This window comes from Leptonychotes weddellii, chromosome 10 (genome assembly GCF_054177405.1).
Source record: "Leptonychotes weddellii isolate Sample4059 chromosome 10, ASM5417740v2, whole genome shotgun sequence".
Lineage (NCBI taxonomy): Eukaryota > Metazoa > Chordata > Mammalia > Carnivora > Phocidae > Leptonychotes > Leptonychotes weddellii.
Window position 1 is genome coordinate 82,883,924 of NC_138378.1, and position 26,515 is coordinate 82,910,438.

General features: G+C 37.2%; 1 protein-coding gene across 1 annotated transcript in view; it reads left to right on the forward strand.

Annotated features, from left to right (window-relative positions):
- The window catches only part of LOC102749407 (catenin alpha-2-like), a 307,303-nt gene that overhangs the window by 191,520 nt on the left and 89,268 nt on the right, over window positions 1–26,515 (forward strand). Inside the window, exon 4 of the mRNA XM_081797288.1 lies at window positions 11,625–11,820. Within this exon, the coding sequence (XP_081653414.1) occupies window positions 11,625–11,820 (196 nt within the window). The remainder of the gene's footprint in view (window positions 1–11,624; window positions 11,821–26,515) is intronic.

A 26,515-nucleotide genomic window follows, 5' to 3' on the forward strand; every position in this document is an offset into this window, starting at 1 on the left:
CTTTTTTTAAAGTTTTGCAAATCATAGTTGCTTTTAGACCATCATTAGCTAATATCATAACTAATAATGATGGATGAGATTCATCACTAGTAATGATGGATGTAAATACATAATTCAACTTGCAGCTCTGAGGAAATTGTCTTTTCTTCAGCCTCCTATGTAGCCGACAAAGAGCTAGTATTAAGAGTAGGGGGAGGGTCAGCTCTGTATTTTCTTATAGTTCACTTGTGCTTGCATTTTTAGTATTATCTTCAGGCTCCGGTTTTTTTGCAAGAGGCTTTTTAAGTCTCCGGTCCATTTCGTGAGAGAGACAGAGAGAGAGAGTGAGAGTGTGTGTGTGTGTTTGACAATCAGTTAATATAATCCTCAAATCCACTTAACTAGGGATACACTGAAGTGTAAGGGCACCACTGCCAATTCCTTGGGTTTGTGAACCTCTACCCTTCCCTCAAGATAGCTCATATGTGGGCGCCTGGGTGGCTCAGTTGGTTAAGCGACTGCCTTTGGCTCAGGTCATGATCCTGGAGTCCCTGGATCGAGTCCTGCATCGGGCTCCCTGCTCGGCGGGGAGTCTGCTTCTCCCTCTGACCCTCCCCCCTCTCATGCGTTCTCTCTCATTCTCTCTCTCTCAAATAAATAAATAAAATCTTTTTTAAAAAAAAAAAAGATAGCTCATATGTGGCTCAGGACCATCTGATGTATGGCTGGGATGGTTGTGTCAGTGTAAGTCCTTATATGAAACATTAATCTGACTTAATTTTTAAAATATTTTTAGATTAAAAAACAATATAGGGACACCTGGGTGGCTCAGTCAGTTAAGTGTCTGCCTTCGGCTCAGGTCATGATCCTGGGGTCCTGGGATGGAGTCCTGCATCGGGCTCCCTGCTCAGCAGGGAGTCGGCTTCTCCCTCTGCCTGCCGCTCCTCCTGCTTGTGCTCTCTCTCTCTCGCTCTCTGATAAATAAATAAAATCTTAAAAAATATATATATAAGGTTCTGATATTTTTCTTGCATCCTACTGATTGTCCATTATTCCCTATAGAGTATACTAATCTTAAAGAAGGAAAATATGTAATCAAGTGCCTTTTTTTTTTAAGATTTATTTTATTTTAGAGAGAGAGAATGAGTCGGGGGAAGGGCAGGAGAGAATCTTCAACAGACTCCCTGCTGAGTGGGGAGCCTGACAGGGGCTCAAACCACGACCCATGAGATCATGATCTGAGCCCAAACCAAGAGTAGTAAAAAGATTTGATGGATTTAGAGAGAATGGAAGTCTGGGTCAGTTGAATCCGTTAGCTAACTGCATTGACTAAAAAATATTTTTTGTTTCTTTTGGTTTCAGATTTGTTTCTGTGATGTCTTAGAACAGTCTGGTTTTATTTTGTGTCATTTTATTTTAATCTTCGTAAATGCAAAGTGGTGAATCATGGACATAGTTTAGTCATTCTTTTATTTTTAGTGACATTCAAAACAGCCTGGGATTTCCTCAGATGGACAAGGATGGTTAAAACATTTAGGACTTTTAAAAACAGAAATGCCTTCTTACTCACTAAATCCCCAACTCTAAGTGATGCTCTTTCAGTGAATGTCTGGCATTGTTTCAGTGTCTTAATTTTGAGCTTCATTTTTCATTGGCTGTAAGTAGACATTGAAAGTTGTGCAGATTCTAGGAAAACCCAGGTTGTAAGTAGAGCCTTTAAATAAATTTGATCTTGTGATTATTTGATTATCATGTTTTATCAAATTTAAGATGCAATAAATTAAAATATACATATTTAAGTGCCTCTGAGGAAAAAAATACTATCAAGTATATCTTTTAAATGACATAGATTGTAGGACTCATCCTTATTTCAGATATAGAAAAGTATGGGGGAAAAGGCATATCTTACAATGGACAGAATACAATATTTAAGCAAAAATATAAGGAGACATTACAGGATATATAAAGTACTAGAAGGTTAATATAGCTTAAAGGAAAGTAATTTTTTAAAAAAGCAAGGTAGATATAAGCACAAATAAGAGCAAAGATTGAGACTAATACAGTAATAGTAATTATTAAATCATATGCCTTCTAGCAGGGACCACAAATTTAGGTTAAACTTTTTCAAGTCAATGCAAAAAGGAAGCATTAATTTATTATACAATTAATGTCCATAACATAAAGTCAAACCAGTTTGTAAGGAGAAACTGCAATATTCTTGGTACTAAAGTGATCCAGAAATTTCTCTGTGTAGTATGGAGAATGTCATCAAAAACCCTGCAATATACACAGTGATTTCCTAAAACTCGTTGTGGTAGTATCCCTCCATTGATGTAAGTGATATCATCCTAAGGTAGTAAAAATATTTCTACCAGTCTCCAGTATAATACCATTTCTCTTTTTGCTTTTCTGCTTTAATATTGAGTGGTTGTGATTTTATTATTGGTGGAGAGAGAATGGACAGAACTTCCTTCAAGCAAACTAAATGCTGTTTCTCTCGGACAAGTTTTTGGAAGGCAGTGAATCTAGACTATACTCTCCAGAGGTTATGAGAAATGGAGCTCCTCTGGGCTCCTACTTAAATATGAAACAGCATGCCTTAATAAAGAGTGGGGGAAATGTTAGCTTAACATCCTTGAAAGAAAATTGAGTTTCTTATGAAGAAGATGTATCTAAAGAGAAGGCTACCCTATTTCATCTTGGCTTATAGACACTACTGAGATACTTCCTAGGAAATAAGTTTGAATCACTTCTTACCTATGAGATGAATGGATAATCCAGTACTCAATTGTACCTCTTCATAAATTACAGACAAGTAAGAGAAAGTCTAGAAAAAAATTTATTATATTTATATATATTATTATGTATAATATGTACATTTATTATAGAATATCTGTTTTGGGGTTAATTTCTGAATTCTACTTTTTGGCATCATATACTTCAAAAGAAACTATTTGGGAACTGTGTACCAAAGCAACTGAGTGAGAAGGTTTGCCTTGTAGTTTTATTTAAAAGTTGAGGGTGTTGGGGCACTAGGTGGCTCAGTTGGTTAAATGTCTGCCTTCGGCTCAGGTCACAATCCCAGGATCAAGCCCTGCATCAGGCTCCCAGTTTAGTGGGGAGTCTGCTTCTCCCTCTCCCTCTACCTGCCACTCCCCCTGCTTGTGTGCTCTCTCTCTCTCAAATAAATAAATAAATAAATAAATAAATAAAATCTTTAAAAAATAAATAAATAAAAGGTGAGGGTGAGTCGGGTTGCCTGGGTGGCTCAGTTAGTTGAGTGTCTGTTGATTTGGCTCAGGTCATGATCTCAGGATTGTGAGATCCAGCCCTGTGTCAGGCTCCACGCTGGGCATGGAACCTGCTTGAGATTCTCTGTCTCCCTCTCCTTCTGTCCCTACCCTGCTGCACATGCATGCTCTTGCTCTCTCAAAAAAAAAAAAAAGTTGGGGGTGAGTCTACAAAAAATAATAATTTAAATGGAATACATTATACATAGGCTTTCTTTATAGAAATAATTAGTAGTATTCAGGTCTATTTCAGATTAAATAATAAATCCTTATTTCAAAGTTAAAGAGTGTTTGCTTCTAGGTCTGAAAAAAAAGTCTCAGTATCAGTGAACGTGTATCTGAATTCTACATTGTCAATATCAGCTAACGTGAGGAAATTTCAAAGGCAAAGAGACAGAATAATTCTCTATTTTATCCCTCCACAAATCACTAGTGTATTATTAAAAGATTGTCATTTCTTTTTTTTAATTAATTAATTAATTGATTGATTTTTTAAAAAGATTTTATTTATTTGACAGAGAGAGACAGAGCGAGAGAGGGAACACAAGCAGGGGGGAGTGGGAGAGGGAGAAGCAGACTTCCTGTGGAGCAGGGAGCCCGATGTGGGGCTCAATCCCAGGATCCTGGGATCATGACCTGAGCCAAAGGCAGACGCTTAATGACTGAGCCACCCAGGCACCCCAAAAGACTGTCATTTCTGATTCTGACTTTTGAAGCTGTGGAATTATCAATAACTATGCATTTTATGATTTAATTCTTTTTGTCGAAAATGGGGTGGGGAGTTGTGTTGGGGTAGAAAGACCAGTTCAATAAGAAATTCTAGTGTAGTAGTTTCTGACACATGGAAATCTTACTTTAGTTATTATGAAGTTACAATAAGTTTGCATTATCAAAGTCTTTTGCTCCAGAACTAGTCTCACCTTGCTGGGCTTCCTTTCTGTCCAATGTGCACAACACCCATATACTTTAAATGTCATGGAGATTCTATGATAGGAAATAACTTCTAATAGAGTATACCACAAGGTGAGCATATATCTTTTCATATATTTTATAAGGAAAAGCATAAGTCATATTTATGCTTACTCTATAATTGTTAAATGAATAAACAAGGTTATCGAGGAATAATTCAAGGATAATGTCATTTTGACTAGTTGGCAGTTCTTTAAAACCTGAGGTAAGATTTCTCTGGAGAAGCTTCATTTTATCAAATGTATTACCATTTGAGCATTTAACTTTCTCCTATCTTAAGTTAGACAGGTTTTCTTCTTTTAGAAATTTTTCATTTATTTTCAGTTGCTCCTGGAATAAATAACTTGTTTTTGATAATTTTGTTTTCAAATATTTTGCCTCAGAAAACTCTTGCTTTTTTTAAGCTACAGCAGTCATCACAACCCTCTCTTATTGTAGCTGAGAAATTATGATGAAGTACTTCAGAGAGACGCAACTGTAGAATTCACAAAGACTTACTACCCACATCTGCAAAGTGCACGAATCCAGCAAAACAATGCTCAAGTTGCCATTTTTATTTTCAGCTCTTGGTTCAGTTTTATTGTTTTTCTCGATTGCTCCGACAGTTGTTTGAGTCATAGCATCCACATCTGTATAATCTTACTTTTTCAAGTTCTTTGTGATTGTGCAATAGAGGAGATTGCCTTCTAGCCAAGAGTCAGTTGGTTAATTAATCAATTAGCTGCCATGTCACCCAAAATAGGAGAAAGAGGTCACCTGTTAGAAGTCATTGCTTCACCTCTCTCACTTTTTTTTTTTTTCCACTTCAACTAGGCTACTGTTTCTCAAAGTAAGGTCCATAATCCATATGTATACCATAGTTTTGTGTGATAAATTCAAAATTCCCTAGCCCAGACCTACCTGAGCAGAAACACTATAAGATCTATAAATTTGTATTCTATTAGGCATGTTGATGATTTTTAGGCATGATCAAGTCTAAGAATTGTCCTAAAATTCAGTGTTTCTTAGATTTTAATGTGCATATAAATTACCTAGGGATCTTGTTAAAATGCAGATTCTCTTTTAGTAGTTCTGGAATGGGGCCTAAAATTCTACATTTCTAACTAGCCTCAGGTGGCAGTGATGTCTCCAGAGTTCACTTTCAGTTGACTACCCTATAGGTAAGGTTTAGACAAACTACTCTGTTGCTGGTTCTTGCGTGACAGAGTTGCTGAGACAAAATGTCTTGGTGTTCTGACTATGGCTTATTGTTTTGGAAAAAAGTATTCCATGTCTATTGAGCTTTTAGATCATGGAATCAGAGAACTGATCAAGTAGAGATCATAAAACATTGTCAGATAAACAGATTATCTTACAATAAAACATATTGCAAGAAAAAGTAAAGAATGAAATGATATTGGCCACTGCATTATTGCTATTACTCAGGAAGATGTACTCGCAAATTGTTAGAAAGGAAAGAAGAGATTTGGATCTTATATGACTCTAGGCTTGGGTGAAAGTTGGTGTGGGCATTAGAGAGTGCCTGGTTGGGGTAGGAGGACGTATAATATTCAGCCAGGAATTTCCACAGAAAAGCCATCTCTTAAAAGACTGCCCTAGACACTTAATAGTCTGTAAGTCCTACGACTTTTAGGACATTAGCTGTTGATTAGCTTGTCTATACCATTAGATTAGCCAGTCTATTCCAGCCTGGCTCTCATGGTTTTATACTCAGATCATACCTTCAGTGCATCTGAAAACTGGTGCCCATCCTCTGGCTATTGCTAATGTTTTCCATTGGCCGGGGTCCATTGGGACCATCATTATGTCAAGATTCAGAGACCTTTGACCACTATACCCTTATCTATGAGCTGAAGGATTTCTTCTCCTCTCTAATGAGAGGCAGGGGCATTGAAGAAATATTAGAGGTAGAACTAGAGAATAGTTAGTATCCTTCTAAGCTAAGGTTGAAGAGCCTACAGAAGGGGGCATGTGAAAGATTTAGAGAGAAGCTGACATAGTTAATGAAACAGAGTTCTGGAGGATGTGTTCAGAAGACCAGTTAAGGGAATGATGGTAGCAGAATGCCTTTCTTAGCATAGGAGGGAGGGAGATGAAGATAGGTACAGAGAGAAGTAAGTTTGATGATAATGTCCTTTTTAAAGCTACAGGAGTTTGGAGAAGATTATCGCTAAGAGAATTAGCCAAGAGACATTTCCAGAAGGAAGGAGAATTGAGTCAATAGCAGTAAATGTGGCAGACTGGTATGATGTGATAAAAAATAATTAGATTTTAGCAACTTATTGATTACCTTAGTGAGAGATCAGTTTAAGAGAACTTTGCTACAGGAGGTATGAGAATAAAAGCAAAATTTAGTGGGCTGAGAAATGAATAGAGAGAAAAAAATGAACACTTTAAATATATGCTCAAAAAATTGGCAGTGACTAATAAAATCTAAACTCCTTGGCTTGGCTTTCATCAAAGTTTGTTCCACTACATCTGTCTAACTTTACTTCCTGTATCATTCATATAGCCTTTTCCCAAGTAGGTCTGGTCTCCTTACTGCCTTGGAAACATCATTCCAATTCTATATGTGTCAATATTCATGCTATTACGCCTAATCTCTGTTGCTGGATGGAACTTTTTTCTCTTCTCTTCTCTTCTCTTCTCTTCTCTTCTCTTCTCTTCTCTTCTCTTCTCTTCTCTTCTTTCTCTTCTCTTCTCCTCTCCCCTCCCCTCCCTTTCTTTCTTTCTTTCTTTCTTTCTTTCTTTCTTTCTTTCTTTCTTTCTTTCTCTCTCTCTCTCTCTCTCTCTTTCTTTTCTCCTACTGCACAAAAGATGTACTCGCAAATTGTTAGAAAGGAAAGAAGAGATTTGGATCTTATATGACTCTAGGCTTGGGTGAAAGTTGGTGTGGGCATTAGAGAGTGCCTGGTTGGGGTAGGAGGACGTATAATATTCAGCCAGGAATTTCCACAGAAAAGCCATCTCTTAAAAGACTGCCCTAGACACTTAATAGTCTGTAAGTACTGTCTACCCAAGACCTAGTGCCTGTCTGAATATCGAACCTTAGGCATAGATACCTGTAGCCTCAGAGGTCACTGAGCTGCCTCTGTGACTACCACCTTTTGATCAGAATGTGTCCCTGCTGCTCTGATCTCTCCAAGGCATCCAATCATGGATTCCATTACATTCTTACATTGAAACTACCTGTGCTATTGGCTAGCATTGATAGTTTGGATACTCCCTAACTTACTGAAGAGGTGGTAGATGTATCTGTGGGACTAAATAGTGGTAGTCTTCATTAAAAACTCTCTGATTCTTGCTCTTTAGTATATCTCAGTTCTTCATGACTAAGGAACAAATTCCTTTATTCTTCTGTATTTTACTAGTAGAAGAATATTGTTTTATGGAAACCCTAAGCTCTACCATTTTGTCAGTTACAACAAATTTAGGACAGTTTTGTCCATCCTTCACACTCAACTGATACAAAAATCCCTGATATATTTTTTCAGCTTGAGACCATTGAATACATCAGATGTTATAAGGCATTGCAGAAAGGTAGGAAAAAACCGTTGGTTAATGTTTCCCTAACATTGATAAGTACATTCTTATATTGCGATATCTAAAGAATGCCATTGAATATAAGGATAACAGTAGGATACAAATAACACATGTAGACAATATGGAGACAAATATGAAGAATAAATATATTTTAAGATTATTTTATCCTTTAACAGCCTCTCATTCAGTTAGACAGTAAAACTAGAAGAAACTACTGAATTCTAAAGTTCTAAAGATACAGTATCGGGCACAGGAATAATTTAGCCTTTGGTTTTTCTTGAGCCATATGAATTTAAGGAAGTTATTTTTTCTACCTCTGATGCATCTCTAAGCCTAATTTCTTCATCTATAAAATCCAGAATAGAACCGACATAGATGGCCTTAACTTTCACACTTTTAAGTGTAAATGTAGGTATAGGTCAAGAAGAATAAAAATATATAACATCAAGGTGAAAATGACAGCTTCAAGTGGGAGAAAAGGAAAATGTGTAATAGAGTGCTGTAGGTTCTTACTGGAGGACAGGAGAGTGTGCTCATCTAGCAGGAGAGGGGGATTGAATCTGAGAGTTGCCTAGTTGGCTAGACTAAGAATTCCCAAGAGTAGTTTATCCTTAAAAGGATAGCCTCCACTTTCTCATGTACTGTTAGACCTAAACTACTTTTGTTGTTTCCATCCCAAACATGTGATATACTGGCCAAGAAGTGAGCAGCAAGAGTCCTGCATATGCACATCCTAAATGACCTTTCTCTAATTTACTAAAAGCCTTTTAACTTTGCAATTGGAAAGGGAAATGAACTGAATGAAGAGAAATTGTCTTGGCTTTCTTGCTGATTTACTGTATAACTATCTGGAATGCTACTTGTAGAATAATATGGGAAGAAATGACATCTTAACATTTTTGTCTTCCTATCCAAGAATATGGTATGTCTCACTATTATTCAAGTTACCTTTTATGGTCTTCATTAAAATTTTTCTCTTTTTCTTCATCTGTGTTTTGTGTTATGGTTATCTCTGATAATATCAAGTTATTGTGAATAGGATATTTAAAATTACATTTTTTAAAAGATTTATTTGCGAGAGAGAGAGCACGTGTGCAAGTGGGGGAGGGGAGCAGAGGGAGAAAATCTTCAAGCCAACTCCCTGCTGAGTGCAGAGCGCACCCAGGGCTCCATCCCACCACCACTGAGGTCATGACCTGAGCCGAAACCAAGAGTCAGACACTTAACTGACTAAGCCAACCAGGCGCCCCTAAAACTACATTTATTTACTAGTTAGTGCTGTTATGTTAGATTTTTTTATTGTTTATCTAGTATTTAGCCACCTTGTTCTTTGCTCTTATGGTAATTCTAATAGTTTGTCTTTGAATTCTTTTGCATTTTATTGATACGGTCATATTCTGTATAGGTAATAGCATAATTTACTGTTTGCCTTTCTAACAGTTATATCTTTTTTTAAATCCAATTTGTTGACATTGTCCTCTAATAAAATACTGAATACCAATGGGGAGGGTTGACAATTGTTTCTTTATTCTAAACTGATTAAGACATGAGCATTTATGGACCTCTATCACTTCCCCTCTATTTTTCTCTTTCATCCTATCATGGTCTTCCACTCAGGAGCAAATGAGAGCTTTGACTAAAAGAGGACTGAATTGATTTGCTTCATTTAGATGTAATCACGTTTTTTCTTAGGAACTTACTGTAATATTCCATGGCTTTTTTTTTTCCATATAAGTAACAGTTTATACTAATTTGTTATTATGAGCATACCTAAATTGTTTATACAGTAATGCAGCATGAGATAACAGAAGAATTGAAATGTATTTACTTTTACAGAAAATGAATGAATGATATAGTCAGTTTGCTATTTTGACAGCTTCACTATCAGCTTCTACTCCCCCAGGTTGTCGGTATACCCAAAGTTAACAGCTCCTTCCCCTCTCTGTTGTTTCTAATTTGAGAAGACTAAAAAAATTAGATCTCAAAACTCAGAATTGCATATAAGATGAGAATAAATGAGATATCACTGAGAATAAAAGTATTTGCCTCTAATAATGAGCCTAGCATAAATCAAGATTTTTAAGGTGTTTGCAGTATTTGTTTAGGGGGCTTTTGTGCTTATTTCCAGGTATTGGCTGTTTGGTGGAGTTGAGGTTCTTAGAAGAGTAGTATGTTAATGTGTTAAAGTATATCCTTATTAAGGAGAACACTCTTGGGGTGCCTGGGTGGCTCAGACGGTTAAGTGTCTGCCTTTGGCTCAGGTCATGATCCCAGGGTCCTGGGATCGAGCCCTACATCAGGCTCCCTGCTAGCAGGGAGCCTGCTTCTCCCTCTGTCTGCCTGCCGCTCCCCCTGCTTGTACTCTCTCTCTGTCAAATAAATAAAATCTTTTTAAAAAGAGAGAGAGAGAACACTCTTGTACCTTAGGAAAGTAACTTTTGTGACAGGCTGTCTTTCTTCTGATGGTTGCCTCATTGTGGGTGGAATTGAAAAGACTAATGTCTTATGGGCTACATACACATTTTACAGCTAACTATCGTTATCTGACAGTCTTATTCTTGATGGTACCTTCCTTTTTTTTTTTTGTCTCGTGTTTGTATTTAAATGTCCTTATAGAGTCTTTCTTTAATTCACTGTATCTAATTATTTAGCAATCAAAAGAGAGCTAAGTACGACAGGTCCCCAGTGTTACATTCACCACCTCTTACGTATTGGTTCTGCTTGTATTCATCAGCTTAGTTCACATTTATTCAATACTTTTTTGCCTTCTGGTGTTATTGCTTGCCCTATAAACTGACTGGACATTAATTGTGACTTTGACTAATCACTTTGTTTGCTTTTGGGTTTAGAGTAAAATAGGAGAAACAACAGCATTTGGAACTTTCTTGTGGACTAGCTTTCTTGATCACCTCCAGTAAAATCCTGAGTCTGCTAATCAGGGCAAATGTCAGTGAAAATAAACCACAACACCCACATTTTTATGAAGCCGATAAAAAATATGGAGGCCACGATGACTCGCAACTTTTGCTGAACAGAATATGAAACCAATTTTTTTCATTCCACTCTCAAACTTCTCACTGGTAGAAAATAAAGGATCAGAAATCTATAGGAGATAAGTTGTTTGAAAGATAATAACAGCTTTGTTAGCAAATTAAATAACTCTAGTTATAGTGCTAAAAGAAGTTTGGCAGTTGAGATGTGTTACAAACTATAATACTTGGAAAAAGAGTGGCAATGAAAATCTAATTTCAAGTCTGGAAATTTTAGCTGGTTAACCAAATGATGAGACTAAATCATTTGGTTCCCTCAGATCAAATTTGCCATTTTGTTTTTATAAGATGAAATCAGAAATAGCAGAGCTCTTCAAAAGTCCTTGATAAATGACCTGTAAGTAATGGGTATTGATGGCCCACTCTTCATTAACTGTTCTTTCACCTCTGCCCTGACTCTGGGGACTCAGGACTGGGTGTTGGTTCTCCTGAGTCAGTGCTCAGAGACAATTCCACATTGGTTTTCCTTTTCTTGCCTTCCGGAAGCTGGTTACTCCAGTGTGCACTGTCCTATCAATCTGTAAAAGCACAACCTCCAGTGAACTGGAAACTAAGTTACCGGTGGGTCTGCTCTTCCAATGTATTCACATACTTTTTTTTTTCTCTCTATGAAATAAATAGCTGTTTATTTATATGCTAACTCGTATAATTCCCCGTTTTCCTTAAGATTAGGCTATGGGATGTGCATTCATGATTTAATAAACAAGGGCTGTTTTAAAATGATGAGATGATACTGTGTTTTTTCCTAGACAGTGGTGCAGATTAGTTTGACAGTTTTTCTTTCGTCTTTAAGGTGACAACCCTTGTCAACACAAGCAACAAAGGCCCATCTGGTAAAAAGAAAGGGAGGTCAAAGAAAGCCCATGTACTGGCTGCCTCTGTAGAACAAGCCACTCAAAACTTCCTGGATAAGGGTGAACAGATTGCTAAGGAGAGTCAAGATCTCAAAGAAGAATTGGTCGCTGCAGTTGAGGATGTACGCAAACAAGGTAGGAAGAATAATATTGTTCAGAGGGATCTATACTGATGTGCAAACAATGGATTTATCTCTAAAACCAATGCATATTTGCTCAAAGAAGTCGTCTTATGTTTTTCCTCAGTATCTGCGCTTGTCATTTTTAATATTTGCTGGAATTAGGTGCATAGACAAATAGAGATATTTTTAGTTGTGGTGGTGTACCACAGCTATGAAAGCTTTATGTCTGCCGTTACTTCCAAATTTTCAAGTTGTTTTCTCTTGGTAGATGAACGCAGACTCTTGTGTCAAACTGAGGCTCCAGGGAGGACAGGATGAGAATTCCTCATACTTAACAGAGTCACTGAACGCCCAGGGTTTTAAAGAGGAGGGAGGAGATGATTGTAAAGCAGTGTAATAAAATTATTGTTGCTTTGTATGATTTTCAAATTTATATCTTCAGTTCACAGCTAGTTAGCTATCTATGGATCAGTTAATTATATAGCTAGCTAGTCAGCTAAAATGCAGTTTTTCAGCGTACTTAAAATTTATAAATGTGGTAAAATACCCATAACATAAAATGTATCATTTTAACCTTTTTTAAACTGTATAATTCAGTAGTGTTAGGTGTAGTTACATTGTTGAGTAGCCAATCTCTAGAACGTTTTCATCTTGTCGTACTGAAACTCTATACCTACAGAACAACAATTCCTCATTTTCCCATTGCCCTAGCCCCTGGCAACCACTCTTCTACTTTTCTATGAATTTAACTACTCTAGATACCTTTCATAAGTGGGATCATATAGTATTTATGACTGGCTTATTTCACTTAGCTATCTTCATGGTTCATCCATGTTGGAGCATGGGTCAGAATTTCCTTCATTTTTAGGACTGAAAATATTCTAGTATATATATATATACCACATTTTCTTTATCGCTTCATCCATTGATGGACATGTGTTTCTTCTACCTTTGGCTGTTACCCCCAGCCTGGCCTCCCTACTGTGTTTCCTATCTCAGTAAAAGCCGTGCATATGTATCCAGTTGCGGACTGCGGAAATTTTGATATCGTTCTTGTTATTTTTCTCTCCTTCCAAATACAGTCTATTACAAAGTCCCATAGATTTTTAACTCCAAAATATCTCTTAAGTGGACCAATTCCTGTCTTATTTACTCAAAGGTACCATGTTTTACTTGCCCTGGGCTTTAGTACACGCTGTCTTCTTTTACATAGTTAAGGATGACTCATTCTGCACATCCCAGCTCAAAGAAAACCTTCCCAGGGAAACCTTTCCTGACACTCCTGTCATACTTTTTCATGGCTTTTTCCTTTATCACTTTGTACAGGAGAATTTAATATTTGTGAAGTAACCTGATTGATAACTTTCTACCATGACACACTATAAATTAATAAAGATAAAGACCAGATCTTTTGCTGATCCATGCTTTGCAGTTCTTAGCAGTCATAAGACTTCAATGAATATTTGTTGAATAAATGAAGCAATAGATGAATAAATGTTTTATCTCTTTTCTTCTTACAAACCTACCACTTTTTAAATTCCCAGATGGGTATTTAGTCCCTGGAAATATCAACCCTCCTTCTTCACCAACAACCATTATTTTTCATGCTGCCATCTTCTTCCCTATCTTCTCTCCCCTGAAAGTTAATTTCATTTACATTACCCTAATATAAATTGTTATGTAATTTGAAATGTTAAATTTTACATATTTCATCTAATGTGGATGGAGTATATTTGTATACGTGTTTTAACAACATGAAAGCTTCCAAATTTTCAGGTCCTGTTGAAGATTGGTAATCCTTCTGAATTGCAAATGTACATTGTTTGTTTTCATGCATATGTAGTTTTCTTTTCTTTCTTTTTTAGGGTGACTGCATACACTTAAAGTGCACTATTTTATAAGCTTTGACAAATGTATACACTGTAAAACCATCACCACACTCAGGATAGTGAACCTATCCCTAGTGAAGAGGGCTTTGATTGGTCCCTAGGATGCTTTCTCAGAGCATTTATCTTTAATGGTGTTATATTTTCCCTTATAGTTTTTTCACCAATCTTTTAGCTTTCCCTTATTTTTCCTCATAATTTAGTTTTCACACATTCTGTAGAAATTAATATTTCAGTTTTCTCAAAGCTTATATAAGGAATGCTTTTTTTTTTTGGACATGATATAAAAACCAACATAGTTCTTAGCCAGCCTGTCCAGGAGATATGAGAATGAGATTTTTTTTTTATTTTAAAAGATTTTATTTATTCATTTGAGAGAGAGAGAGAGAGAGACAGAGCACAAGCAGAGGGAGAGCGAGAGGGAGAAGCAGGCTCCCCGCTGAGCTGGGAGCCTGATACGGGGCTTGATCCTAGGACCCTGGGATCATGACCTGAGTCAAAGGCAGACGCTCAACCATCTGAGCCACCCTGATGCCCCAAGAGTAAGATTTTTTAAAGATGCTAGTTTAGGACAGCTTACAGCGGTCACTCTATGGAGGATATCTTAAACTTTCTCTATATTATCCACTTCTTATTATAGAAAAATTATGCATCAGAAATGATGCCTATGAGTTGACTGTATGCAAGCCCCACTAGTGGGGGCGCCTGGGTGGCTCAGCCCCACATTGGGCTCCCTGCTCTGCAGGGAGTCGGCTTCTCCCTCTCCCTCTGCCTCTCTCTCTCAAATAAATAAATAAAATCTTTTAAAAAAATAAAAAATAAATAAAAGGTCAACTATCACGTGTCCCTTTTGCTGAACAGTGTCAAATTTAAGGAAACATTGTTATAGTCTGCAAAATAGCAAACATTCTACGGGTAAAAGCTTTAGAAATTTTCTTTTCCTGGGGCGCCTGGGTGGCTCAGATGGTTAAGCATCTGCCTTTGGCTCGGGTCATGATCCCAGGGTCCTGGGATCGAGCCCCATGTCCAGCTCCTGGCTCAGCGGGGAGCCTGCTTCTCCCTCTGCCTCTCCCCCTGCTCGTGCTCTGTCTCTCTCTCTCTGTGTCTTGAATGAATAAATAAAATCTTAAAAAATTTTTTTTTATTTTCCTCTTTCTCTCATTGTCAAATATCTCTCACTCTCTCTATATAGAGTTCAGATGCCTGTCATATGTGAGAGATGCCTCTCGTGCCTGACAACAAAGCCCTCAGGCTCTCCTTTCTCCTCTCTGACCCTTCTCAGTTCTTAGTGTACAATCTCCTTAGCCCATCCGGTTTTGCCCAATTTTCCCATTGGCCCATACCCAGATTTTATTCACAAATGAGAGCCTGGGTTGATTTTCAGAGAGAGATAGGGTGATCGAGGGGAACACTTAAGGATTAGAACAGGACTATTTAGTTATTGGAAACTTCGAAACTTAGTATCTTTCCTTCCGTCATAGAAGTCTACTTTCTTACCTGTAAGATGATATTCAGAAATTATGAGAATGCGGCCATCAAGAAATAATATCCTCCTGTAAAGTGGCCCTAGTATCTGTATATGCTCACTTACCAAATAATGTGTAGTTTAGAACTAAATCTATGAGAGGGGATCTTTTATATTGAGTTGTTTTTGCTTTTTTAAATCAAATGATCTGAAAGTGTTGCCACTTTCTAAATAATTTTCAGCACGAGTCAATGCCAGAAGTTTTAATATTGTACAACTGCATTTTCAGACTTTTAATACAGAACCATTTCTTATTGGGGTTTTTCTGCATCCAAAATGAGATTTTACAGCATCCATGATTGCAATCACTGTAATATGGCAAGATTATATATGAAATTATCTATTTATGCCATTATTGTTTCTAGGCTAGACTTAGTGTTATTTGAATTTCTTTATCATTTGAAAAATGTATTATCTCTTTTAAACCTAGGCTGTATGCCAGATTCTTAAAAGTGCTCAGTATGAGGGGTGACAATATTTTTATTAAAACTAGATTATTCCAGTAGAAGATTTTCCTGTGCTTTTAAGTTCTAACCTGTAAAAAGAAGTGTTTGAGTGCATGTACAATAGAGTTTCTGTTAAAAACAAGTATCAAAACTAAGTCATCGAAATATGTATTAAAGAAGATAAATCATTGTATTCAAAATTTAGAACTCTGATATTTTAGACTTAGGTAAAGATGGGATATTTAGTCAGAGGTGTGTGTGTGTGTGTGTCTGTGTATCTGTGTAATTGTTTTATCATAGCTAAAGTAAAAGTAATTACATATATGTATATTGTCTTCCTAAATTAAGTTTAAACTTCATCAGGATAGGAACAATGATGTGTATGTGTTTTGTCTACTCCTGAAGTACTTAGCATGGTTGCTGTAGCATGTGGCAGGTGATACTCAGGGGAAGGAGGCTTGCATGTCAGCAAAGCAGGCTTACAAGGTCAACAGAGCACCAGATGTCTGGTTAAGATATCTGATATCTGATGTTACTTTAGCCAAAAGCTACATGATTTAAACTAAATCACTTAACCACTTGAAGCCTCAATTTCTCCAGTTTTCAAATATAGACAGTAATTGTTGCATTTTCCTCACTGGATTGTTTAACATAATGAAGTCACAAAGAAATTACAAAGACATTATAAAAACATTAAATGTTATATAGATGTGAGGTATATTTATTAATTATAATTTATCAAAACGATCTGTACTACCTATGGCGATAGCTCTCTTTCCTATCACTGAGCAGTCCTGGGCCTTCCAGGCAGGATGCTGGAGAGCTGAATCAGCATCCAGTAGTCTCCCAGAAGGGGACTGAGTATCTCAGTGTGGCTTGGATTTGGTGGTGGTTGTGTGTGGTCCCAGAAAACTGTGATTTAATAGTTGTGCAGCTGGTGAACCATATGTAGAAAAGCTCCTAAGGAGGAATGCAAAGGGAGTTCCAATCATGTCTTTATATTGAAGCTCTGGGCCAAAAACAAAGCTTGGGACAGAGAATGCCAAAACATTTTTAATGTTTACCATCAAGACCTTCCTGGATTGGAAACTCTTTCTGAACTATGGACTAGTCTGGGTTTCTTAAATTTCAGTGAATATTAATATCGCCTGGGGAGCTTTTGAAACTCTTGATGTTCAGGCCTTCACCCTTATCAATTAAGTTAGAAACTGTGGAGTAGGACCCAGGCATCAACGTTTTTAAAGTTCCCCAGGTGATTAATCCACTTCTTGTCCATTATCTCCACTTTGATGACTCATCAATCCCTGTTAGTCAGCTAACGTTTCACATTAGGTAGCAGATGGCAGTCACTCATTTTAGAAGGCCTATAAGCTTATAGTTTGCATAGAGTTAGAGAGGAGAGATTTACATAGGAGAAACAGCCTGATATTCTATGTTAATATGTTGTAGATAGATATAGTCTGTGCTAAATGAGGTCTTATAATGCCTGACCTTCTGTAGGCACTCTGAGAATATGCTTTAAGTATACGCTAAGGAACCAAATCTATAGGACAGTTAATATTTAAATTGCTGTTGGAAAAGAAAGGTATGAAGCTGGAATTAGCAAGGAGGAAAGTATGTTTAAGCTGAGCATGGATTAAAAATCTGTCAAGGATAGTGGGACAAACATTTCAGGTTGAAGCAACCTGATTTTTAAAGGCAAAGAGATAAGAATGACATTGATAATTGGGGGATGGATAGAAAACCTTGATTTGAAGAGAAGTTTCATATTCAGGCATAGTTAGAAATCTGGTAAGATGATAACAAGGGACCACAGTGGGAAAAGTTTAGGAACTAGGCTGTGTATAGACAACATGATGGAATAAAGATAGGAAGAAAAGAAGGAAGCTAGCTGATTGGCTCCTACCTTTTAAGTGATATTTTAGAGATTATTTTGGCAACTACATGGAAAGTTGACTAAATCAGAGAAAGATTGGACTCAGATTGCTTATGTGTTATCGTAATATTGAAGCGAAAACAAAGCAAAAATACTTTGAGGTTCTAGGATTGGTGTGGTGGCAATAAGAAGAGAAATAAGAAACTAGATGTTGCAGACACTGTGAAAAAGAATAAAAGATTTGCCATTTGTTGAAGAAATAAGAGTCATTATTCTAAATTTTTGGCTCTGTACAACTTAATTGGGATATTTAAGGGGTGACAGGGATGGGGAGAAATGACTGATTTGATTTTAAACATCGATGAATGAAAGGAACTGCCTAGCAGATGGTTAATGCTATGGGAATGGAACTTTGGAGAAACAGAGAGATTTGACATCTTTTGAGTTGATGAATGAAGCTTTTTAGAGACAGACTTTTTTTTTTTGAGTACTTACCAATAGATATATAGAGAAGAATAGAGAGATGTAGGTTTAGTTTTGGATGAAAGGCTCAATCAGGATTACAAGATGGGATAGAAATAGAGGAGAGAGGCATGCCCTGAAATATGACCAGAGAACAAAGATAGTACAGAATCCTGAAATCCAAGGTAATAGAATATTTTGCAAAGGAGACTGATCAATTTAGATGCTAGAATGCTGTTGCAATTAGGTCAAATTCTTCTGAGATCATGGAGGATAAATAATGAGAAAATGCCTTGGATTTTGCTAGAAAGGTGTCATTAATTTTATTTAAAAGTTTATTTTCAGGAAGCTGAAGGAACAGAGTAGATGGTGAAATAATGGATCTAGGCAGGAAAGCTCACCATAGTCTTCTTTGGCCATCATTGCACTATATATATCATTGTACTTTTGCTTCTGCAGATAGTCTGGTACTCAAATGAGGGACCATATGTTATCATGATTTTATGTATCTCTGGAGCCTGGCACATGGGAGCACTTATGGCATGATTCCAAAGATTGCCACAGTGTGGAAGGAGAAAAATCCAAGAGTGATTGGAGAAAATATTAAAGACAAGCAAAGAATATGATTTTGCTTACTTTGCTTATTTTGTTGAGCCCAAATCAGAAGTATGAGAGCATATACCAAGAGAGGGAGCCACTGGTGAGAGCGATTATAGATACAAAGGGAAAAGGCTCAGGTTGGTTGCATGAGATAATGCAGAAGGTACATTTCTTTATCTAGAAAACAGGTAGGAAGGAGGAGAGATGTACCCAACAATGGGTTTTATAGAAAAGATTAGAATCAAAGTAGATTGGTTGAAACTATCTCAATTATTTTGAACAAAAGAGGAGGTGATTTTAACGGATCATGTATGTCTAATATTTGACCACTGTTGTGGATTTAAAAATAATGTCTGTTACCAGCATCTGTGTGAATCTCTCATATGTTTCTAAGGGATTTATTTATTGAATACAATTGATTGTTACTGCAATTGAAAAGGCCAATTTATAACAGGCTTAATTGTCTAAGAATTTTTAAATTTAATGTGTTTATTTGGTATGTACTAGCATCTGCTAGCAATGGGATGCTCACATATTGCCTTTATGAATCTTCTTTGATTTGAAATAGATCCAAAAGCTGTGCTTTGAGTGATAGGCAGTCTTCATATTTGTCCAATAAGCAGCTCCATTTAAGAGATAACATAGCAGTTGCTTCGCTGACATCCCATTTTTATAATTCCACACCCTCTTGAGCCATGGATCAGTTGCTTGGGCTTTCTGTCTTTGTCAACAACCTTCTCTGATTGCCCACTCTCTGTCTAGGAAGTTAAAATAAATAAAAACAATTAAGACATGACCCAGCTACCAAGATATGCCAGGCCAGGGTATAGACAGACATGTACATGGTCCTCATCCAACTTTAAGAGAGATCTTATGGAGTAAAGTGACAAGAGGTACAGATAAAAGAGGTAGTTTCTTTGTGGAACCATTTTTTTTTTTACATCAGAGATGGTCAAACCATTCACTGCTCATACAGGGTTTGGTTTGTTTGCATAGAAGCTCAACTGTTAAGTGATATGGTGATATCAACTAGTTCCATCATTAATTTTTTTGCCCAATCAATATTTATTGAGCAACTGGGGCGCCTGGGTGGCTCAGTCAGTTAGGCATCTGACTTTGGCTTAGGTCATGATCTTGGGGTCCTGGAATCAAGCCCCACATCAGGCTCCCCACTCAGCAGGGAGTCTGCTTGTCCCTCTGCCCCTCCCCCCTGCTCATGCTCAGCTCTCACTCTCTCTCAAATAAATAAATAAAATCTTTAAAAAAATATTTATTGAGTAAATGATGAACAGTGGACTGAGACAGAGGGAACAAGACTGAAAAAAAGTAGTAGAGGGAGAGAGAAATGTGTCCCTCACATCTCTGAGGAGAGAAACCTTTTGCCTCTTGATGACTTAGACTTTCTCTTTCCTTACCCCCTTTGTTATTGGGGTGTGATGTTGGTGGAATGAGCTGGTCCAACAAAAACTCTAGTTGTTAATCAACTCTGTGAACTCCCTAGCTAAGATCTGGTCCAAGGCCATTTCCTTGGCCAAGAAGCTCCTACTGTCAATAGTCCTGTCCCTCATCCTCCACCTGCCCTATTGATATGTAAAACAACAGTGTGGGGAGGGGTGAGGGAATGTTTTCTCTTGGAGCACTATCCACAGAGATCAGCTCTCTAAGGAGAAGGAGAGCTGGGGGTATTGCAAGGATTCTTTTACTCCTCCACTTGTCCTTTTTCTCAGGACAACTATCTCTCACATATCCCTAGCTTTATGCCTCTACTCTTGGTACTCAGAATTTTTGGTCTCCTAGAGATACTGGACTTGCTCTTCTGTGCCGTGTGCTGACTCGTCACTGCTGCTTGACTATCCTTGTATGAGTGGTATGTTACTGTGTTCTAACGTAACATCCTATTGGTCATGGGTTTCACTGCTGTATAGTTGGAGGGCTAGGGGAGTAGGTCTCCACTGAAGGGGGGTACCTTCAGGGAAGAGGAGAATTTCATGACAGAAAATGGAGATTCGAGAGGCAAATCCTAGGGAAGAGCAAAAGAAAGAAGAGTACTCATTTCTCTTTTTGGATCTTGCTTCCTTGAACTCGGACTTTGCTGACTGTAGATCCATTGCTTTAAAAAATAATGTTATCAGGATGCCTGGGTGGCTCAGTCAGTTAAGTAACTGACTCATGAGTTCGGCTCAGGTCATGATCTTGGGGTTGTAAGATCGAGCCCCATGTCGGGCTCCATGCTGGGTGTGGAGCCTGCTTAAGATTCTGTCTCCCTCTCCCTCTGCCTCTCCCCCGGCTCACACACTCTCTCTCTCTCAATAACAATAATAATAATATCAAGTAATATAATAAAGTGCATGTTTATTACATGAAGCAAAAGCAGACCTTGAAGTTGGGATGAGAAGTATCTCTTCAGTCTCAGACTCAGTACAGCTGAGTCAGGGACCTGATGATGCTCTGCTGTGTCCATGCACCACTGCTGCTCACTGTCCCTCACACGGCATCTCCTCCCCTTCTTTACAGAGGCTTCTTTCACAGGTGTTTCTCAAAATGAAGTTCACAAACCACTTGTTTCAGAATCGCCTGTGTGAGGATGGGTAATGTCTATAAAAATTCAAATTCCTGAGCCTGGCCATAAACCCAGATTCAGTATAGCCTGGGGTACCACTAAGAATCTTTATTTCCAGCCAGTACCCCAATCTTATGCTTCCAAAGTTTGTGAATCACTAACAGTCCAAGCTTTATACATCTTTACACACGTCATCTTTAATTAGTTTAAGTCTTTTTTTTTCCAGTGAAAAGGATGTTATCCAGGAATGAAATTAATTTTCAGAAGCTTTAATATCAGAAGTTAAAAAAATAGAAAAAACCTTAGAGATATATACAATGACAAAAAAATAAAAAGAGGTTTAATATGAAAAAATCATGAAGAAAAATGCATAAATGTGAAAATGCTGTACAATTTAAGATTCCTCTTAATGCCTATTTTAACATTTGCAGGAGTTTTAACTGTTGCATATTTGGTTAAATAAAACATACTCGTATGCCAAAGTTTGCACTAGTTGAGGGCCCGGGAATGTCCCATATCAACTTGAGGCCCCATGTATGGCTCTTGTTTCAACATATTAGGAGATAATGACAGATTACTCTTTTCATCTGATCCCTCTTTCTGGAGCTCTTGGCTTTTGAAAATGCCATAATCTTTCAGGAAGAATAATAAAAGCAATAGCCTCCATTGATTGGTTGCCACTCCATTTGTAAGACACTTGGCATATATTCTTTCAATATTATTTTGTTAGTTATTTGAAATATTATTATCCATATTTTATATAAAATGATATTGATGCTGAAAGATCTCCATGTATATTAATTGACTAGAACAATTAACTCAACAAATATTTAAGTACTATGTACCTGCCCTATTTTAGGGACTGGGAATATAGTATGCTGAAGAAAGAAAACAGACATTCCCTGCCTATAAAAATACTACATTCTGACATAAGACAGACAATAATAAAAAATTAAGCAGGCTGTAGAAGTGTGATTTAAAGATGGAACAACCCAAGGCATGCTGAATGAAAGATAAATTGATAAGGTGAACTTAAAATTAAAAACTTTAGCTCTGTGAAAGACAGCGCTAAGAGAATGAAGACAAGCCATAGATGGGGAGAAAAAATTTGTAAGTCACATATCTGTTAAAGGACTTGTATCAAAGATATATCAAGAACTCCTAAATTTCAACAATAAGAAAAGGAATCACTGGATTCAAAAATGCAGAAGACCTGAATAGACACATCACCATCGAAGATATATAGGTGGCAAATAATCATATGGAAAAAATATTCAGCATCATTTGTCATTAGGGAAGTGCAAATTAAAACGAAGAGATTTTACTGTATATCTGTTAGAATCTGTAAAATTCCCCAAGTTGACAATACCAAATGGTGGTGAGGATGAGAAACAAGAACTCTTATTCATTCAGATGCAAAATCATACAGCCACTTTGGAAGACAGTTTGGTAATTATTTTTATAAAACTAAAAATAGAGTTACCATACAACCTATCAATGTCAGTCTTTGGCTGTCACCCCACTGTTACGAAAAATCATGTCTGTACAAAATCACCCAACCTTATTGTATTAAAAAAAATCTCTTATTTTAGAATAATCTTAAATTTACAGAAAATTTGCAAAGACAGTACAGAACATTACCATATACCCTACACCCAGTTTCACCTAATGTCATTATGGTACATTTGTAACAACTAATGAACCAATATTGATACATTATTAATGGAACTGAGCACAATAGTAAAAACAAAAACAAAAACAAAAAACAACAACACCACCCCCCCCCCCAAACGCCATAATAACGAGCCCTTCTGCTGATGTGATTAACGAAAGTGGCAAGAACACAGTGTGGATGCTGAAATATTCTTGTTCTTACACGGACTTGCAAAGAGTGATAAACTATACATCTGTATGAATAAAATGTGGAATCTAGTTTAGAAGATTGCCAATCTGGGACTATTTCCTCTAATACCCTTTATTGAGATCCTGACTTGTCAGCCTAAGTAAAACTGTTCTTGCCTTTCACAGAATAGATTTAAGGAGGCTTACAGGATATACAAAACACAGTAAGAAAGAAAAAAGAAATCCATGGAAAAGAAGAAAGAAGGGTAAGGTCAGAGACTAGAGAGAAGCCAGGAAAGTGGCTAATGCACATATAAATCAGTGCCCAAGCATGCTGCATTGTATGTACGTGTCCACTCCAGAGTGGGAAGATGGCAGGAGGAGCATTAAGGGATCTGGGGGGCAGTTTTGTAGTGGACCCAGAGCCAAATTCCAACTCTGCAATTTTCATGCTGCCTGTGCTGTGGGACTTGGGCAAGTTCCTTATCCTCCATGCACCAGTGTTCACTTGAGTTAAGTGGGGCTAATCATGCATACACTTTCAGGACTGTTGTGGAGCACAGATAACAGGATGCACATAAGGTGCTTAGCACCAGACCTAGCACGCTGCGGGCTCTAAAACCCTGGTAGTCATTGCCTTTACCATGAATCATTACTGTTACTGGACTTGCTACAACTGGGCAACAAGTTAGGCTCTTAGGCTTTCTAACTGACCAATTGTAAATGCAAAGTATTACAATATTTAATTTTAATTACAAAACAAAACAAAATCTTTCAGGTGGATTGATAAGTCACCTCCATTTCATTTGAATTCCACTTATTTTAAGGGAAATTCCTTAAACAAAACATTTGATCCCAACCATGCGTAAATAGAAATAGTCTACATTTCCACATAATGATAAGGAAACCTGGTCATCAGGCACTTCCCTTCTAATAACTAAGTCTGTAATTCAATCAGAAATGCAACTGACATAAACATCTTGAATAACCACAGGATAAGACTGTCCAGGATGAAGCTGATTCATTGATGCATCCCTAACTGTGATCTATGCCAGCAACCTGATGCAGCCCGGTCCATCTGTACTACCTGCAGACCCCCCTAAAACTGAGGCCAAGTGAGCATGCTTTTAGATGGAATTCTAATTTTTTTTTTTGAAAGATTTGTTTATTTATTTGAGAGAGAGAGAACATGAGCAGGAGGAGGGAGAAGAAGAGAGAATCTCAGGCAGACTCCCTGCTGAGCATAGAGCCCACTGCAGGGTTCGATCCCAGGACCCCGAGATCATGACCTGAGCTGAAATCAAGAGTTAGACGGTTAACCAACTGAGCCACCCAGGCGCCCCTCCCATGAGTTTTTAAAATAAATTTGCTACCTATAAATGGTTCATTTTCACCCACAGCATTCTGGCTTTCAGGCTGACCACTCTCTGGAACCTGCTCTGGTCTGAGTCACTGGGCTCAGCTTTGGTCATATCTGGCCATTTCTCCCTCTACATCTTACTCAACCTCTCAGTAGCATTACATGGAGTTGACAACCACCCATCACCCCGGTCACCCTTTTTTCTCACTTCTCCTGGCTTCTGTAGTACCTCCTTTTCCTCCTACCTCTTTCTAGTCCCACATCTTAGAATTCTAAATATTGGAATGTCCTAGGGCTTAGGCCTGGGCTTTCTTTTCTATTAGTCATTTCACTCTATATACCAAAGACTTAAATTTTTTTGCCTCTGGGCCTTAGATAGGTCTGTGTAATTTGCTCCCACTCAGATCCAATTATACCCTCATTTTTTTTTCCCATTTAGGAAAGGGAGTAACCCAGTTGCTTAATAGCATGAGAGTTATACTGTATTCCTTTTTATCCCTTATTCCTTACATCCAAAGCCATAATTTAATTTTATCAGCCTTGCTCCAAAATATATTCTAAACCTATCCATTTTAAAGCAGTATGGCATAATCATTAAGAGCACAGGTTATGGAACTGGATGGCCTACATTTGAAACCTGACTCTAACATTTCTAATCGTGTGATTTTACATAATTCATATAATCTCCCATAGACCTCAATTTCATCTTCTGTAAGGTGGGAATAATAATAGTACTCATCTCATGGGATGGTTCTTAATATAGGCAAGGGACTTAAATCAGTGCTGACAGATAGTAATATATAAATTAATACTTATAATTATATAAATGCTAATTTAAAACACTTGCTCAGAAAGGCCTTTCCTAACTCCTCCATAAAAAACAAAGTAGGAACTATATTCTTTTTTTTTTTCTTTTTGATCTACAAGCCAACTGAAAGAGAAGGTAGATTTATCATTATCAGTCAGTGTTCTACAGAGAAACAGACAATAAGATGTACATACATATTTGACGAGATTTATTTTAAGGGATTGATTAATGAGATTGTGGGGGCTAGCAAGTCCAAAATCTTTCAGGCAAGCTGGTAGGCTGGAAACTCAGACAGAAGTTACTGCTGTGGTCTTGAGGCACAATTTGTTCTTCAGTGATTCTCAGTTTTTGCTTTTAAGTCTTTCCAGAGGATTAGATGAGGCCCACCCACATTATCAAGGGTGATCTCCTTTACTTAAAGTAAACTGATTATAGATTTTAATCTCATCTACAAAATACCTTGACAACATATCTAGATTAGTGCTTGATTAAATAACTGGGTACTGTTATTTAATAATAATAGCCTAGCCAAGTTGACACAATTAAACTAACTACCACATTGGGTAGCAATTGATAAATTACTCTTTGTGAATTTGAATCAACTATATAGAGATGAGAGTGCATGTTTTCTTTTTCTAAACCTCCCTATTATGCACTGTTCATGAGCTTGCTTTTGGAAATAGGTTGCCACTTATTGCTGAACTTCTCTCGAAAAACCCTGAGCCTACCAAATGAAGATTGTGGAGGTATAGACTCCAAAAAGGCAGGTTTCTTGTGGTTTTATTTGTATTTCTTGGAGACAGTGGAGGTTCAGCTCTGCCAAAAGCCACCTGTAACACGTGCTGAAAACCAACCATTTTCTGTCAGAATTCTTGTTTGTCAAATAATAATGCCAGTCCCATCTAATCTGTAAAATTTTAAGAATTAGATAACACCAGAATGAAAGAGTTTGAGAAAACATGAACCACTTTTCAAACTGAATATGTACCTATTCAATTGCTTTTTAAAAGCATGAGTTTTCCTTTATGAAACTAGAAGATAAGCTCACAAGCTGTATATTTTAAGCAAATATTTAGATAATTTTTCCATTTTTGGTCAAGTCTATGTTTTAGGTTCACATTTCTTGTCATTTCAGTTTGGATGATCATGAGGATTTAATGAACCGTTGGCATGATTCATTTGAAGTTATACTTTTAAAAAATACTTTTTTTTAACAACCAAAGAATAACTCAAATTTGTTGGTGCTATTAAGCCAATCTGGCCTTCTATTTAGCATTTCTAAAAATAATTAATGCTATGTAAGTTGATGCATATTGTTGAAATGAGGTATTTTCAGTGTTGGT